General features: G+C 39.1%; 3 protein-coding genes across 3 annotated transcripts in view; 2 read left to right on the forward strand and 1 right to left on the reverse strand.

The window, feature by feature from the left end:
* LOC18030573 (protein S-acyltransferase 8) overlaps positions 1-2,453 on the reverse strand; it is a 2,978-nt gene extending 525 nt beyond the window's left edge. Inside the window, 6 exon segments of the mRNA XM_006413345.2 lie at positions 1-4; positions 6-133; positions 229-462; positions 657-956; positions 1,303-1,488; positions 2,086-2,453. The exon segment at positions 1-4 is cut by the window's left edge and continues 525 nt beyond it. Of these exon segments, the coding sequence (XP_006413408.2) occupies positions 1-4; positions 6-133; positions 229-462; positions 657-956; positions 1,303-1,488; positions 2,086-2,124 (891 nt within the window). The 5' untranslated portion in view covers positions 2,125-2,453.
* A 1,176-nt stretch (positions 2,454-3,629) lies between these two features.
* On the forward strand, positions 3,630-7,474 carry LOC18030574 (glucose-6-phosphate isomerase 1, chloroplastic). Its single transcript, XM_006413346.2, has 14 exons — positions 3,630-4,262; positions 4,407-4,529; positions 4,753-4,851; positions 4,965-5,048; positions 5,271-5,414; positions 5,494-5,559; positions 5,686-5,754; positions 5,850-5,957; positions 6,181-6,233; positions 6,330-6,468; positions 6,579-6,735; positions 6,822-6,900; positions 6,976-7,042; positions 7,139-7,474. Exons 1-14 carry the CDS (start codon positions 3,744-3,746, stop codon positions 7,271-7,273), a joined length of 1,842 nt encoding a protein of 613 aa, XP_006413409.1. The 5' UTR covers positions 3,630-3,743; the 3' UTR covers positions 7,274-7,474.
* A 1,036-nt stretch (positions 7,475-8,510) lies between these two features.
* LOC18030575 lies at positions 8,511-16,209 on the forward strand. The gene is made up of 21 exons (XM_006413347.2): positions 8,511-9,170; positions 9,500-9,672; positions 9,755-9,826; positions 9,977-10,111; positions 10,283-10,401; positions 10,487-10,783; positions 10,933-11,020; positions 11,123-11,228; positions 11,305-11,418; positions 11,895-12,058; positions 12,151-12,271; positions 12,689-12,913; positions 12,994-13,184; positions 13,694-13,861; positions 13,931-14,036; positions 14,379-14,516; positions 14,774-14,935; positions 15,025-15,225; positions 15,508-15,702; positions 15,784-15,855; positions 15,947-16,209. The coding sequence occupies exons 1-21, from the start codon at positions 8,718-8,720 to the stop codon at positions 16,097-16,099; spliced, it is 3,453 nt and encodes a 1,150-aa protein (XP_006413410.1). The 5' UTR covers positions 8,511-8,717; the 3' UTR covers positions 16,100-16,209.
* The last annotated feature ends 150 nt before the right edge of the window (positions 16,210-16,359 follow it).

The raw sequence follows: 16,359 nt of genomic DNA on the forward strand, positions 1-16,359 counted from the left end.
CTTGGATGAAGGCTCTAAAGTTGTGTCTCGAGGGCTAGCTTTGAGCAAATACCTCCAGGAAATGGTTGCACAGTCACGGCTATAGACTATGGGTTCTGCTGTTTGGTCTGTACCGGAAATTCTCATAGGTTGTCTGTAAAACATGTACAACATTGTTCTTAGTTTACTCACAATTTCCAGCGATTGCAAGTAGAAATCAGAATTCTAAAACAAAAGGGAACAACTGACCTGGTTTGTACTTATGAGGTACAAGTGAAACCCTGTGAGCCCTCCAACAAACCACAAGGCGATAAAGCAATATATCATCAGCACAACAGAGAAAGGTGATGCTCTCATTGCTCTCCACACAGTTCCCCGTTGATCATCCATCAGAATCTTGATGTATAAAGCCGACATCGCAAACACATAGATGCAGAGAAGCGTTGCCGAAGAAACAAACATAAAGAAATACCTATAGTTTCTCTGCAAATGGACAGAACTTTCTAAGTCAGAGTCTACCCACGTAACAAGACAAGATGGCAGGATACAGATTGGGCAATCAGCTAAAACGGATCTTAGCCATTTCAGATAGGAGAAAAGGAAACTTCACACATTTTCTGGCGATATCCAAAAACAATATCCTTTTCAAAGGTCAATATGCTTTTAAATGAGCTTACCAGTCCAATGCATTGGCCCACCCACGGGCAATGATGATCAAAGCGCTCAACACAGTTGTTGCAAATGGAACAGTGAGAGCAACGAGGAGGCCTGTAAAGCATGCACGTATCGCAGTATTTCACTCTAACAGAAACGCCATTAACAATGACTTCTTTCGTCCTAGGAATTTGAACACTTGGTGTTTGTCTTCCATCAGCTGATACTGTTGTCTCATAGCGTAGTTCTTCCTCTGGTGGTTGTGAATTTCGTGGAACAATACCAGGATCTCTTGCAGATGTGAAGAAGAGGAGGATCAATACCTATCAAAATTCAAAACCAACTACTTGATTCAGCAAAGCAAAAAGAAAAATAAATAAATCAATCAAAATCTGACCCACGAAACAAGTGATAGAACATCTTATGCTACATGAACACCCTGTAGTCAAGTCATTTTCAAACAAAATACTTTTAACCAATCAAGGTCCATCCCAAAGAATCAAACTCTGATGCTTCATAAAACATAACATTTAACCAAAACAAAACAATTAATGTTGTTGATAACCCGCTTAATCAGCAAGCAAACAAGAAACAAACGTAAAGCAAGACATCAAATATTTACAGCAGTAAGAGATATAGGGCTATCAGGTGGGCGTCGGAGAAACTTACATAAATAGTGAACAGAATAGCGACCACGAAGATAGCATATCCCGCATTGTAGGGCGAGAACTCATGGCGAAGATGCCTTGCTACAAATATACAGAATAAAATAACTGGAACTATGATCAGTAGCACAGTAACAGGCACTGATCTAGCATCTGGACCAAATATTAATCTCCCACCAAAGATGAATTTCTGCAAAAGAGCACGGAAAGAGCAAATCAAGATCATATAGACCATTTTTGGTATTACCACTATGAGTTTAAACATGTGTGGAGTCAAGCAAAGCATTCAGGGATACTTCCAATTGCTGATACATGGTCATGCTTCAAATATGAATCAAGAAACCCAATGATGCATTAGTAAGTTCATCAATTTGGTAGATATAGAGATCACGGCTGCATGGAGCAAAAGATTGATGATAAGATAATGCTAAAATGCAGGTCTAGTTCAAACCATCAAACCAACATACACAGCTTATGAGTCCCATGACCACTAATTCCCCAATGTTTAATTCAAAACCCATCAAGCCATTACGATTTCGCACAAATAATAACAATCTTCCCAATGAAAAAAAAGTAATGATCAGAAAACAAAATGCACACAACGAACTCGAGAAAAACCTAATTCCAAAACAATTCCCTGTGAAAAAAACTCAGGAAGCATCGCAAACTCAACTAAAACCCAGGCACTTTCATACCGGGGAACAGAATTCAGAGAATATCCATCTTCCAGCCCCGAAATTAGAAAAGGAAAATCCAGGCTCAATCATTTGATGGTAAAAAGGCTTACATTACTTCCTTTCCAGGCTTCGAAGACCCGTTGTGTCATGGAGAGAAGAAGAAGAATAAGCGTCAGAAATCAGAAAAATCCTAGCTACCCAGCAGACGAATTCGAGGATAGCGAATATATTCTCTCCCCGTGTTCTATTTCATTTGAAAAATTCGCCACAACCTTCCGGTGCTCTCTCCAGCGAAGAAAAAGACCAGAAGAAATCGATGACAAATCCAACAGTAACCAGAGATCGCTAGCAAAACCCCACCACAAAGGGATTACACAATAATAAGGCTCGCGAGCGACTTCTGGTCTGACCTCCCTCAACGGGCGGTGTTGTTTTGTTCTGCGTCCTGCGACGAACGAGATAGCTTCTTCTTTTTTTTTTTTTGGGGTTCTCTCTTTTTCGTTTTTCCCCCTTTCCCTTGCTTTTATGACGTCATCAAGTTTACCTCCTAACCCACAATTAGTAGTAAGTACCCTCTCGTTTTTTCTGCGCATTTTGTGTCAAAATCCATTCCTCGTGCAAAACTATACAATTTTAGTAGGTTGTTTTGGATTTTTGTGATTCAAAAATTAGGTTTCGGTTATGATAATTCATACTACATTTTATGTTCAGCAAATTCAGAATTATCAAGTGCATCCTTTATCTCTGACTCTGAATAAACATCATTCGTTTCCAGATCTAAACAATACTAATTTGAAAATGTTGCTCCATTTTCATTTTGTTGACTCTATTAAGCTATAAAATGCGGGAAACATGCAAAATCAATGCATGACAATTGACATATAAACCTAATGTCTATGGACATATAATTCTAAACCAAGAGTAAAATATGCAGGTTTAAATTCGTGTTTATCAACTCCTCTAGGCGTAACTTGTGCTTGTCCAACAGGCCATAGCAAATTAGTTTTTACTTTTTATTAGGAAACACCTAAGTGAAAGTTTTCAACAAAAGGTTTATAAACCTTAGGTCGAATGTCCAAGACACAAAGTCTGTTAGACCGGTAAGCTAGCACTGGAATATTTTTTCACTTGAAATGATGGATCAGTTCACAATCACTACATAGCAACTCTAAAACTATTTCAAGAAAATATGCATAGTATCACTTGACTTTGGTATCAAATTACTTTGGCATGATGTCTCTCGTGTGTAACTATTTGGTGTGGCTATCTATTTTGGTTAGTTAGGAAGGGTATAGGTCAAAAGAGGATTTTACATGTAGCATTTTTTTAAGAATTTTACATTAGCAAGCTGGAGTCTTTCTCTTGATTCGTATTCTCTGAAAAAATATTTCATACCTAATATAACAAATCATTTGGTCTACCACTTGCACATTTGTTTATGTGGAATTCAGGCGTTAGTTGATTATTTGAAATGGCAGGGCCACATGTGAAACAGAATATAATACGAGATGCCAAAGGTAGGAGAGGAATAGATATTGAGGAAATGGTATAGTCGTAAGAGTGATAAAGCTTTAAGCAGGGCCGTTCGCTTCCACCAAAGGACAAAACTCTTTCCCGACTCATCTCTGTTCATTGGTTCCTCCAAATATCAAAATCGGAAAAAAAAAAACACAAACAATACGAATCCTCCTGAATAAAACGCCCGACCCTTTCTCTTTCTCTCTCCATTGTTGACTCTCCTCTCTCGTAAACATCGCTGTCTTCCAAGATGGCTTCCCTCTCCGGCCTCTACTCTTCTTCTTCTTCTCTCAAACCTGCCAAAACCCATTTCGTTAAAGCATTGACGGCGGCGACCAGAGACTCCTTCTCTTTCCCACATACCTCCAAACCATCCCATCCACCGTTGACTCTCTCCGCGTCTCGCTCCGTGGCTCGCGACATTTCTCACGCTGATGCCAAGAAAGAGCTTATAAAGGATCCCGATGCGCTTTGGAACCGATACCTCGATTGGCTGTATCAGCAGAAAGACCTCGGGCTGTATCTCGATGTCAGTCGCGTCGGATTCACCGATGAGTTTGTGGTCGATATGGAGCAACGATTCAAAGCAGCTTTCAAGGCCATGGATGATCTCGAAAAAGGGTCTATAGCGAATCCAGATGAAGGAAGGATGGTTGGACACTACTGGCTCAGGAACTCTAACCTCGCTCCCAAGCCGACGTTAAAGACCCTGATCGAGAACACACTTGATTCTATCTGTGGTTTCGCCGATGACATTATCTCTGGCAAGGTCAGTATTTCGATCCTGCCTTGTTGAGAAATTTGATCATTTTGGTGTCAATTGATCGCGTTTCTGATTACTGGAATGCAGAGTCTTACTTTAGCTCACTATCTGAATTTGCTATTCGCACTTAATTTTGCTTCTACATTGCAGATAAAGCCACCATCTTCTCCTGCGGGTCGTTTTACTCAGATACTTTCTGTAGGTATTGGAGGTTCAGCTCTTGGACCTCAATTTGTTGCTGAGGCATTGGCTCCTGATAATCCTCCGTTGAAGGTATCTGGCACCGTTCTAATTGCAGTCAACGTTACATTCATTTGATGTTAAGACTCTTAGACAGCCTCTTTTAACAAAAGGGTGTTCTTTTATGTCTGCCTCATGGAAGAATCTCCTGTCTTAGCTTTTTCTGATTGAAAAAGTCTAATTTGTTGTGTAGTTGATGTTATTTTTGGGTTCCACGTGCTTTTTATGACCCCTTTTTCCCCTTGGCTGTTGGTAGATAAGATTCATTGACAATACCGACCCTGCTGGAATCGATCATCAGATCGCACAACTTGGTTCAGAGCTTGCCTCAACTTTAGTAATTGTCATCTCAAAGGTGTGTGCTTTACTCAGTTGTGTACACTTTATTCAGTTGTGTGCACTGGCTGTTTATATTATGGATGGTCCTGATATTGGCGAGCATGACTTACTTTCTTACGTGTTTCCCAGAGTGGAGGTACTCCTGAAACTAGAAATGGACTGTTAGAAGTGCAGAAAGCATTCCGTGACGCTGGTCTGAATTTCGCAAAACAGGTCTTTATCTCAGGTTTTTGTTTCCGCTTTTTGCTGAACATGGGAAGGATGCTGTAATATAATGCTGGAAAATATTAGAGACTAGTGTATTTTGTCCCAAGAAAAAAAAACTGGCTTCCCAAGGATGATTAGACACCCTCAGATGTATTGCATATGATTTTGTTTCAACTTCTGCCCAACTGTAGTCCCTCAGTAGCAAATTTGCGCTGTATGCTTATGCAGGGTGTTGCAATAACACAAGAAAACTCGTTGCTGGATAACACGGCAAGAATTGAAGGTTGGTTAGCTAGATTTCCTATGTACGACTGGGTGGGTGGAAGAACATCAGTAATGTCTGCAGTTGGTCTGCTTCCAGCAGCACTACAGGTAACTGGTACATTCACTTTAAACTTAGTAAGATCATTCTTTGCTTTTATCTATATTGATGGAGACTTTCATCGTATAGGGGATTGATATTAGAGAGATGCTTGCTGGTGCTGCAATAATGGATGAGGCTACTAGGACAACTTCAGTAAGTCTTACATGTTGCAGCTTGTCTAGGAATACCAGGGTTTTAGTGGAATGTCATATCACACTCATACACTTTAGATAGTCTACTATGACCCACTCTAGCCTGTAAATTTCTTTCTTCTTTCAGCTCAAAAATAACCCTGCAGCACTCTTAGCAATGTGTTGGTACTGGGCTTCCGATGGCGTTGGTTCCAAGGTATTTTTTCTCAATATTTTTTTGGGAGTTTCTATGACAAGGAAGGGGATTGTGTTCTTATTGACCTTTTTACTTCTTGTTCTTTTCTTTTACAGGATATGGTTATTCTTCCTTACAAGGATAGCTTACTACTATTTAGTCGGTATCTGCAGCAGCTGGTCATGGAATCATTAGGAAAGGAGTTTGATCTTGACGGTAACACGGTAAGCATACTCTTTCTTCAATTCTCACTGCAGTACTCCAAATGAGAGATCATGAGCATTTAAGATGTCCTGAGAAGTGTAACTTGGTTGCTTAATTACTTGTGCGCATGATTGAGTGAAATTTTTTTACCGCTCCTTCGTGGAAGAACTGAAACCTATGTACTGCTTCGTCAATTTTATTATTACGAGTGTGATCCCAAGGAATGGTGATGTGAATTTGCAGGTTAATCAAGGGTTAACTGTATATGGGAATAAAGGGAGCACAGATCAGCATGCGTGAGTTTCCTTTATTTATAGAGTTTTCTTATTGAGAACGAAGCAAAATGGAGCTCTTTAATGCAACAATATTTGTTTCTTTTTGAATTTCATTAGCTACATTCAACAGCTGAGAGAGGGTGTGCACAATTTCTTTGCAACCTTCATAGAAGTGCAACGGGACAGACCTCCAGGTCATGATTGGGATCTTGAGCCAGGTGTTACTTGTGGAGACTACCTCTTTGGGATGCTACAGGTCTGATTTAAGAATCTCTTTTAGTCGAAGATGATGTTCATGTTCACTCATTACACACACCGTGTCTGGATTATCTTCCCCACTGATGAGCTGGTTTGAATTTTATGCAGGGAACTAGATCTGCTTTATATGCAAACGGTAGAGAGTCCATTAGTGTTACTATAGAGGAAGTGACACCAAGATCTGTTGGGGCTCTTATAGCTCTTTACGAAAGAGCGGTCGGGTTATATGCCTTCATTGTCAACATAAACGCTTACCACCAACCCGGTAGAGATATTCAGCCAAAATCTAAAAACCCTTGTTTTGAAATTTACCCACTGAAGCTGAAAAATAAAAGAGGAAAACGATTTCAGGTGTGGAAGCCGGTAAAAAGGCAGCAGCAGAGGTTCTGGCCCTGCAAAAGCGTGTATTGTCAGTTCTTAATGAAGCCAGGTAAGGAATCAAACCATGTCTGCTTCTCTTTCAAATCTTGACAGGAGAGACCACTCATGCTTCCTCTGCTTGCAGTTGTAAAGATCCGGTAGAGCCATTGACACTGGACGAGATAGCTGATCGTTGCCATTGTCCTGAGGAAGTAACGTCCAAATCCTCTAGAGGAAATATTTTGATGTTAGTCAGTTTTCAAATGGACGTGTCAAGAAGTTTTTTTTTTATCTTTTGAATTTTGCAGATCGAGATGATATACAAGATCATAGCGCACATGTCTGCAAACGACAGAGTTCTGATAGCTGAAGGAAGCTGCGGATCACCACGGAGTGTCAAAGTGTACCTGGGCGAGTGCAATGTGGACGACTTGTACGCATAATAAAAACCAACACTTTCTCAAACTTAAAAGAGTCTCATTATCTCTTTTCCTTATTTATTTCTGCCATGTCTGAGATTTTGAAAGTGAAAAAAGATTGCAATAAGGGCAGGAGACAATTGATTGTGCACTTGTTTGAAATAAAGATTATTTCAGAACGTGGAAAATGTTTACTGTAATGAAAACATTGGAGGATTCATCAATCAATCAGGCTCATGTGATATAATGAAGTGCACATGTTTAGATCTCAACACCCTTGTAGTATTCTTTAGTTGCATCTCTATAAACAAACAAAAGATTATTAAATCAATGATTAGTTTCACCAAATTAAGTGATCCATTTGTAGAATTTCAAATGTCATATAATATCTCCGTAAAAGCCAAAGGGCCAAGTTCATCATCACATTAGGCTCTTTCGTTAATTTTGTATAAAAGTGGAGGGGCATTTTCAGTAAATTAAAGACATTCAGAATTGGAAGAATCATCGATCAATGAGAATAAGTGTCATGGGCAACAATCTTGTTTAGAACTCAACATCTTTTCTACATTTTTTGTTGCATCTCCAGAAATAAAAGCTTAAGCAACTCAGAAAAGTCAAGTCTTGTCACGGATGCTCAACAAATTTCCTCCATGTGGAAAGAAAGATAGTATCAGTATTGCAAGTTAAGCAAGTGAAACGTTTCATATTTATAGTATCTTCAACAAAATGCAATTTTCTTGCTTAGCTACATAAACGCAATTTTCTTACATAATTGCAAACACAGAAACATAAACGCAATTACATGTCACTATTTTTTCCATAATAATTTTCACTTACCACTTTGAAAATTCGAATGGAATATGTTGACAAAAAAATGGTAGATCTGCTGTAAGAAAACAAGACACAAGTCGATTTGTCCCCACCACCACCTATTTTGCAGCTAACATAACTAGAAACAACAAATTATAACGTTACTCTTCCTTTTCCCATTTTCAAAACCATTTTTTTGTTGTTTTACACTGTAAAATATGCTGAAGAATTGCGTTTCCACGTCACCACTACCCGTTATGCGCTCCCAGCTCCCATCAAGCTCATGACGACGACGTTTTCGGATGTCTTACCAACTCGACTTACTCGATTCCCTTTCCTCTCTATCCCTTCCCAAATTTGAATTCCTCCTAATTTTTCAAAACTAAAAGGTAATTAAAAGTAGCAAAAAGATTTCTAAAATAAAAAAAAAATAAACACACAGAAAAAACAATTTGAAGTGCACAGATTTCGATCGTCTCTCTCTCTCCCTCGCTCCTCCGAGAAAGCTTTCTTATTAAGCTTTCTTCGTCTCTTCCATTGTAAAATCTAGCTCGATCTGTGAAATTACTGAGAATTCTCTTCTAAAGCAAGATCTCATTTGCTCAATTTTAGCAACTTCCATCACACTGTGCTTGGATTCAATTTCGAAGATTACACCATGATCTCCGACGGAGGATTGGAATTGCCCGTTCCCAAGGTCCGTAATGGCGAAGTATCAGCCTCAGCTCCTGTACCGGTCACCAGAACCTTAGTGGCTGATGCTGAAGCCACTTCTTCTGCTTCCGAAGACGATATGAGTACAAATTCCGACGACGTCTCCCTCGATTCGTCTCCTGAGAACAGTAGAGTGTCCAGTGGCGTGGGTCGTAGTTACGGAAGAAACTCTTCGTGTTATACGTACTCCGAGGTGAGCTCCTCCAGAGACACTCTCGTCGGTGCTCCCAGACTGACGGAACCCAGATTTGATAGTGATACGGAGGAGGATGAATCCACGGATTCAGCTAGTAGCTCGCAGTTTTCTCCGCGGCCGTCGGATGGGAGGATTAACGGCGGTGAATTTCGAGCTGAAACTCACTCACCTAAGACGCACGGTGGAGCTGCCGTAGAGAAGGTTTGAACCTTTCGCATTTGTATCTTTAGAATATATATCATTTGTGTTAAAATCTCCGATCGTAGAGCATTATAGCTGGATCAAACACGGTTTCGTATGATGGATGACCAATAAAATGACAAGTATGGAAAAAAGTAGCGTCCTCATCCGTTTTGATGTTTTCGTTGATTGGAGTCAGGAGCTTGTGCTTTAGCTAACGCTATACAGGCTGTATGGCAAATCAGACAAGAATTGCATGTGTTGGCTCAGTTTTACTTGTGTAATGGCACAGCAAGAGGGATGTGATTTGTTTCTTGATTGATCTTCTCAAACTCTCGTTCATTTTGCAGGAGCTTGACGATAAGTTTTCTTCTGAAGAAGTAAGCGATATTCCTAGTGCCCCTCCATTTTCCGGGCTAGCAGAGGAATCTGAAGAAATTAAACCAGCAACTTCAAGCGTTCAGGTTTCAGAAGTCAAAACAGGAGATTGTGTAGAAAGTAGAAAGACTGGCCACTTTACTAGGTATTCTACTTTTTAGCTCTTTATATGAAATAATTTCTGAGTTTGATAAATTATTTTAACGTTTTGCTTCTACTCTTGTTAGACCTAGTGCTGCTTCTGAGTCATCTGGGCCATCTGATCAACAACCAGCTCGGCTGCCAACTTTTCATGCAAGGTAATTTGGATCTAATCTGATTAGCTTGTTTACTGCTTCAGAAAGTGAATATAGACACATAGAAAACCCCAGTGTTATCTTCAATCAGTTTAGTAGCCAAGTTGGATTATTTTTAATCACTCCCGCCTGTTTTTATGTACCCTGACACAGTGCTCGTGGGCCATGGCATGCTGTGGTCTCCTATGATGCATGTGTACGACTTTGCCTTCATGCGTGGGCAAAGGGTTGCATGGAGGCACCAATGTTTTTGGAAAATGAATGTGCTCTTCTACGAGAAGCATTTGGGTGAGCTTATTATTGCCCCGTAGATATTTTATATAGCCGCTTGGTTAGTCTTCATATGTATTCCTTATTTTTCACAATATTATTTGCTGAGTTGATATTTCATATGTCCTTATACAAACTAAAGTGAATAGTTGTCATCCACATGCCTCACAAGTAATTACTGAATATCAGGTTGCAGCAACTCCTTTTGCAATCAGAGGAGGAACTGCTGGCGAAGCGATCTTCACAGGCTCCGCACGAGGGAGCTGCACCAAAACCTAAGAAAAACATCGGCAAAATGATGGTGCAAGGTAAACCTGAGTTCCATGTCCCATCTGCTTCTTTGGCAGCCCTTCTATAATCAGTAGTCGTAAATAAACTTGTCTACTTTTGCAGTACGTCGCGTGAAAACCGTTGTGGATGCTCCAACCGGTTGTAGTATATCATCTTTGAAGCCATCGCTGATAAAGTTTGAGAAAATCCGGGTTCGCTTTTCCAACATGTCAACACGCTTATTTTCTGGATGGCGGGCTCTAAGGAAGATCCATGTCCGTGTACCAGCCAATTCGCTATCACGTCAAAGCCTGGGATATGTACATGCCAGTACACAGTACTTAAAACAAGTTTCTGGTCTCCTGAAAATTGGTGTCACAAGTCTACGTAATAGTTCAACGTCTTATGATGTTGTACAAGGTATGTGAAAGTTATTAACTACTTCCCTATTTGGGGAGAATTAACTCTACTAAGCATATGTCATACATATATCAGTATGTGTGGGCGCAGTTAAGAAGAAATTTTACTTTTATAAATATCGATTAATCTGTTTGGTTCTGTCATTTCAGAAACATACTCGTGTAGGTTAAGATTGAAAAGCTTAACTGAAGATGACGCCATTATGATGCAACCCGGATCCGGTGAAAGCCATGTTTTGTATGTACTTATGTTTACAACTCTTCTCTCCCCTCTCCCAAATTCATTTTGGGTAACTTTCCATACCTGTGGTGTCTGACAAAGTACATGAAATTTCAACAGCTTTCCTGATAGTCATGGTGATGATCTGATTGTTGAAATACTTGATTCAAACGGGAAGGATTTCGGGCGCGTGCTTGTACAGTTAGCTAATTTTTCGGAAGATTCAGTATGTCATTTTTACTTGCTCTTTTTTGAAAATTTGCTAGTACGTTTCAAATGTTTCTAATGAAGAAAGCATACAGGCTGAGAAACTTCGCTGGTGGTCTATTTTTCGTGAGCCAGAACATCAACTTGTGGGAAAACTCCAGCTCTATATTGATTATTCAGCAAGTTTTGATGATAACAGCCATTTGAAGGTATGTTAACTACCTATCACTCATTATATCTGGTACCTTTGATGATCTTTCTTTTTGTTTGCTTTCTACACGTGGATTGGCATTTCTTTGTAGTATACCGAGAGACACTCCAGCAGCCCATTTCCTTGAGGAACTTTAAAATTTTATCTCGTACAACAACAATATCTTATCATGTTCATAGTACTAGTTGTTAGTGATCGTTTTAACCAGAAAATATTATTCTGTAAGAGTTGTTGATTACTAGCAATTTTATTAAAATATGGGAGCTTTATGGTGTTTTAAGAGCTCAAGCACGTGTATTCAGCTCCTCTTACATGACATTCCTTTATTTTTAGTCCAATAATTATAACCTTGCTCAAAATTATATATGAAGTTTGGATATCCTCTGCAGATTGTGTCTCTGAACACAGATATAAAACTCATTGTATAGTACTCGGAAGATTTTGGTCTATTGATTGTTTCTCATCTTCTTTTAGTGTGGTTCTGTTGCGGAAACAGTCGCATATGACCTAGTCCTGGAAGTGGCCTTGAAAATGCAGCGGTTTCAGCAAAGAAACTTGTTGTTATATGGTTCATGGAAATGGCTTTTGGAAGAATTTGCCTCCTACTATGGGATTTCCGATGTCTACACCAAGCTCAGGTATACCTTACTCACTTTCTAATTTCCTGTCTTATCATTTGAGGGATATGCTGTAACTCCGTTTTCTCCTTGTTCCTTTCTGTTGCTTTAAGATACTTGTCCTATGTAATGGATGTCGCTACACCGACTTCAGACTGTCTCCATTTAGTGCATGACTTGTTAACACCTGTCATCATGAAAGGAAATGGCAAGAGCGCCTTGAGTCATCAAGAGGTAGATCCGCAATTATCTATTATTCTTTCTTTGCCGTTTTCTGTTTTTTTTTTGTGGGTTTTGAAATTTTGTGGATGTTGTCTCATGTAAAACCATGAATAAGATTCGACCCCAAAGTTAGCTTGTATACTATGATCAATACTTGACTTAGAGCACGACACTAGCAATTATTCTGTGTTATTCACCATTAAATTCATTGGTGTGCATACGATGGTGAATGACAGAGTTTTCACGTCGTTGCTCGCATACCAATTTTAAGCATCAAACGATTCTTCATACCACCGAAGTTTAATCCTATTTGGTGTTGATTTATTTTTCTTCATGTGGAAGCATATTAGTCTTGTTACACACATGCGCTTTGTGCTTCCGAACCGCTTATGAATCTATATTTTTTTTTTTTTTTTTTGCTTTCAACAGAATCGGATCCTGAATGAAATCAAGGACCAGATCGAGCAGATTCTCAAGTTGGTCTTCGAGAACTACAAATCTCTTGACGAGTCCTCATTCTCTGGAATGACTGGTGTAGTCAGTTCTGCAACAGGAGTTCCGGCGCCAGCACTCACTCCTGCTGTTAAATTGTACATGCTTCTGCATGATATCCTGTCTCCCGAGGATCAGACTAATCTTTGTCATTACTTCCAGGTCTAGCATACAGCCTCTCAGTTGCCTCTCCTCACTCTTGATTAGTTTTTCTCATCTATTTGGCATCAATGGTTTTATAGGCAGCAGCAAAGAAGAGATCTAGAAGGCACATGGGTGAGACAGATGAGTTTGTTACAAACAACAGTGAACCCAATTTTTGGGATCCTTCTGCAATGTCGGCTGCTTACCAGAAAATGACTATGGTCTGCAAGAATGTAAAGAATGAGATTTTTACTGATATTGAGATCCAAAATCAAGATATACTTCCCAGGTTAGTATGCAAGTGAAAAAAAAGTTATTAAAAATAATGGATATAAAAAAAAAAAGAATTGAACGCTACTGTTGTCCAAAATAAGCAACGAAGTAGATCTTCTACCAAAATATTCTTTGCTGACCTACCCTAGCCAACTGTAGTGGATACTGTTACCGGCTAGTTGGTCACAAGCTCTTGAGTTTTGAAGTAGTGGCAATAATTTCATCTTACAATAGACAGACTTGTTAACTTATTTATTAATTGGATGGCCAAATTCTTTTCCAGAGGTTTGGTAGAATCTTCTTTCCTTCCGTAAGCTTCCCTTGCAACCTATGGTTATACCTAGTTAGCATCACCCATACTATTGCATTCATGTGTTATTTGTTATCTTTGAGCCACTGTTGTGCCATTATAGTATCAAATTTTATGTGATTTAAATTTTTAGACGGGTTTACTGCACCTAAGCCTATTGGAGCATCTTCCTGCAGGTGTTGATTGCCCAATGTTTGTTATATTCTTTTTTGCAGCTTTCTTGACCTTCCAAACCTGTCAGCGTCTATATATAGCACTGATCTCTGCAACAGACTTCGAACATTCCTTGTTGCATGTCCGCCCTCTGGCCCTTCACCAACAGTTGCAGAGCTTGTGATTGCAACTGCAGACTTTCAACGTGATCTTTCCAGCTGGAACATTAGGTAGGTCGTTCAGTTTATTTGATCTTTTGATTGTCACTTGTTTTGACTGGTATCATTTCCATTTTACAGTCCTATCCAAGGCGGTGTTGATGCAAAAGAGTTGTTCCACCTATATATTATGATTTGGATTCAAGATAGACGCCTTTCCTTACTTGAGTCATGCAAACTTGATAAGGTATGTATACTGGATTCTCTATGTGGTTTTCTTCAGATTTTTGTGTGTGTGTGTGTGTGTGTAAAATAACGCTATGGAGAACAAAACTATTTTCGCCAAGATGTGCAATTCACATTAATAAGTTACAAAAAATGGAAGCTTGGTACAAATGGAGATTTGTTTCTGTGTGAATTATGATTTATGTGATTCGCTGGATGTGAGTTGTGTTCTGGATTCTTATAACATAAGTCGATCTAACATAAGTCGATCTATACTTCTCTCGTCTCTCATTCTTCTCATTATTCTCAGCTTATGGTGCATTATTGAGAACCTGACTTCTAACATAGCGTGTCATTTAAGCAGGTAAAATGGTCTGGAGTCAGGACACAGCATTCAACAACCCCATTTGTTGATGAAATGTACACCAGGCTGAACGAAACCATTCAGGACTATCAAGTTATCATTTCCAGATGGCCGGAATATATCTTTGTTCTGGAGAATGTAAGTTTAGCTGTTCCTCAATGCCTTTTGATTTCGGTATTGTTAAAAAAAATATGTTCTTGTATATTCCATTGCATGTTAGAAGCTACTACTTATTTGTATCTATGGTGTGAATTTGGATTCAAGAAAATTTCAAAAAATTGATACAAAAGGTCTATGCGTATTAGAAGTGGATCAGTTATTATCAGGGATTGGCGATAATTTTTTCATCTTTAGAAATAAAAGTGTAAAGGTTGACATAAATTGTGTTTCTTTAGGCCATTGCTGATGTTGAGAAGGCTATTGTGGAAGCTCTGGATAAGCAGTATGCAGATGTCCTGTCACCTCTCAAAGAAAACTTGGCTCCAAAAAAGTTAAGCTTCAAGTATGTCCAAAAGCTGACCAAAAGATCTGTGATTGCATATGTAGTCCCGGATGAGGTGCGCATAATAATGTTCCTACATTTTCCCTTAAATATCCGTTAAAGAAGATTTGTTTTGCTGAGAGACTCTTTATTTGCTGGTCGCAGCTGGGCATTCTATTAAACTCCATGAAGAGGATGCTTGATGTTCTACGGCCTAATATAGAGTCTAAATTTAAAGCATGGTCTTCATGCATACCGGATGGTGGTAATGCAGCTCCTGGTGATCGCCTTTCGGAGGTGACAGTGATGCTCCGAGCCAAGTTTCGTACTTACCTTCAGGCTGTGGTCGAAAAACTCGTAGAAAATGTGAGTTTCCAGGAACTCTTTTGTGTCCTAGCTATTTGTATGTAGATCAAGTTACACGGCTGAAACGTTATAAAAAGAAATTAGAAGCTGATCAAAATTTGTTGTCAGCAGCAGAAATAGAAAGCTTTATAGTGCATTGCTTTTTGCCATTTCTGCTTTTGGATGTTTCTTATGCAACGTTTGTCCATATGTTTGTAATCTTGTTGGATTTAGCATGTCTTGGGATCTTAATTCCTTTTATTAACTGCTTTTGTTGTAATCGGTTTCATTTTTTTTTTTCAGAGCAAGCTACAAAAGGCGACAATGTTGAAGAAGATTCTTCAGGACTCTAAAGAGAGTGTTGGAGAATCGGACATCAGAAGCAAAATGCATAACCTGAAGGAGCAGATCACCAACACAGTGAATCATTTACACTCGGTTTGTGAAACGCATGTCTTCATTGCATTGTCCCGAGGATATTGGGATCGTATGGGGCAGGTGACTATATTAATGCCCTCTCCTGATTTTCTGTTTTGTGGTGTTGGAAAGCTGAATTCTTTTTTTTTCTGTGCATGACAGATTGTTCTAAGCTTTTTGGAGAATAGGAAAGAGAACAGAGCTTGGTACAAGGGTTCTAGAGTTGCTGTCTCTGTAAGTCTCGATAAAAGACAAGCTACTTAGATAGTATGAGTTAAGACTTTACCTGATGTTACGTGTTATATGAAATGGTGCATATTTGCAGATATTAGACGATACATTTGCAGCACAGATGCAACAACTGTTGGGCAATTCGTTAAGAGAGCAGGACTTGGAGCCTCCGAGATCAATCATGGAAGTTCGGTCAATTCTTTGCAAGGACACTGCAGATAATAAAGCCAAGTCTTTCTACTACTGAGCATCGAACTGACTAGGGCCTAATTGTAATAAAATACTTTTATAAGCTTACTCAAATACATATATTATACTATAATTTGAAGGTCACGAATATAATGTTGAAATTTGAAAGAGAGTTATATAAAATTCTAATAAAGTCTCTCCAATTAAGGGTGTCCCTTATGTTCCAAAACGTATTAGAGACAAGAGACAAATCATTTTAGGTTCTTTATTATTTAAGAGTTTTTTTTTCTTTCTTTCAGATATCTAATCACACTAATA

The sequence above is a fragment of the Eutrema salsugineum genome, unplaced genomic scaffold, assembly GCF_000478725.1.
Source record: "Eutrema salsugineum unplaced genomic scaffold, Eutsalg1_0 scaffold_1, whole genome shotgun sequence".
Lineage (NCBI taxonomy): Eukaryota > Viridiplantae > Streptophyta > Magnoliopsida > Brassicales > Brassicaceae > Eutrema > Eutrema salsugineum.

What these genes read in the sequence shown, in the direction of transcription:
- LOC18030574 (XM_006413346.2), top strand. Translation starts at nt 3,744, where the DNA reads ATGGCTTCCCTCTCCGGCCTCTACTCTTCTTCTTCTTCTCTCAAACCT. An exon ending in CTGATAATCCTCCGTTGAAG is followed by an intron (nt 4,530 to 4,752) that starts GTATCTGGCACC and finishes GGCTGTTGGTAG; the next exon opens with ATAAGATTCATTGACAATAC. An exon ending in GGGAGCACAGATCAGCATGC is followed by an intron (nt 6,234 to 6,329) that starts GTGAGTTTCCTT and finishes GAATTTCATTAG; the next exon opens with CTACATTCAACAGCTGAGAG.
- LOC18030575 (XM_006413347.2), top strand. Translation starts at nt 8,718, where the DNA reads ATGATCTCCGACGGAGGATTGGAATTGCCCGTTCCCAAGGTCCGTAAT. An exon ending in CGGCAAAATGATGGTGCAAG is followed by an intron (nt 10,402 to 10,486) that starts GTAAACCTGAGT and finishes CTACTTTTGCAG; the next exon opens with TACGTCGCGTGAAAACCGTT. An exon ending in GCGCCTTGAGTCATCAAGAG is followed by an intron (nt 12,272 to 12,688) that starts GTAGATCCGCAA and finishes TGCTTTCAACAG; the next exon opens with AATCGGATCCTGAATGAAAT.